A 679-nucleotide genomic window follows, 5' to 3' on the forward strand; every position below is an offset into this window, starting at 1 on the left:
GTGTACATACTTCTTACCTGGGTCCTCAATAGGCACTACCTCAAAGCCATCATCTTCCTTAGAACCACGGCTTCGCTTGATACCACGGGATCCTTTCCAACTGAAAGGAGGCAGAATTACAGTTATTCTAACACCCCTGCCGTGGTGATAAGCCACCTGGCCTTAACTTTCCATTTAAGAACCACCCAATGAAATTACACCGGCGCCTATATCCAGTCACCTTTCTTCATCCTCACTGCTGCTGCTGTCACTATCTGAGCTGTTGACTTTTTCTTCCCCTCCAGGATCAGTGATAGCCTCTGTCTCCTTAGGGACCTCCTTCTGGCACTGGGGAGGTTTCTTCTTGGTCTTGAGACTAGAAGGTGGTGGGGATGGCTCCTTCTGACAGCTCTTGTGTAGCAGTTGTGCCTGACTGATCTCCAGGGCCTCATCAGCATCATCCTCCATTCCACTGAAGCCGTCCTGTGATAGGAAAATTTCAGCAACTCTTCTCCAAGGGAATGCCAGCATCCCAGTCTCCCTGGCTCTACCTTGGAGAACCACAAGTTAGCTTGCTCTTCCTGCAGCACCGCCTTTTCTTCTAGTGGTACCAGCAATGGATTCTCTCCCTCCTCCTCTTTATTGTCATCTACTTCAGCAAACTGCAAACTGTAGACCCAAAGAAAAGTGAGGTGAGGTG

At 49.3% G+C, this 679-nt stretch overlaps 1 protein-coding gene across 1 annotated transcript in view; it reads right to left on the reverse strand.

Annotated features, from left to right (window-relative positions):
- Positions 1-679, reverse strand: part of Ftsj3 (FtsJ RNA methyltransferase homolog 3) — a 7,734-nt gene that overhangs the window by 1,409 nt on the left and 5,646 nt on the right. The window contains exons 15-17 of the mRNA XM_005369434.3: positions 531-648; positions 221-462; positions 18-100 (exon numbers count right to left, since the gene is read on the reverse strand). Of these exons, the coding sequence (XP_005369491.1) occupies positions 18-100; positions 221-462; positions 531-648 (443 nt within the window). The remainder of the gene's footprint in view (positions 1-17; positions 101-220; positions 463-530; positions 649-679) is intronic.

The sequence above is a fragment of the Microtus ochrogaster genome, unplaced genomic scaffold (assembly GCF_000317375.1).
Source record: "Microtus ochrogaster isolate Prairie Vole_2 unplaced genomic scaffold, MicOch1.0 UNK48, whole genome shotgun sequence".
NCBI classification, from domain to species: Eukaryota; Metazoa; Chordata; class Mammalia; order Rodentia; family Cricetidae; genus Microtus; species Microtus ochrogaster.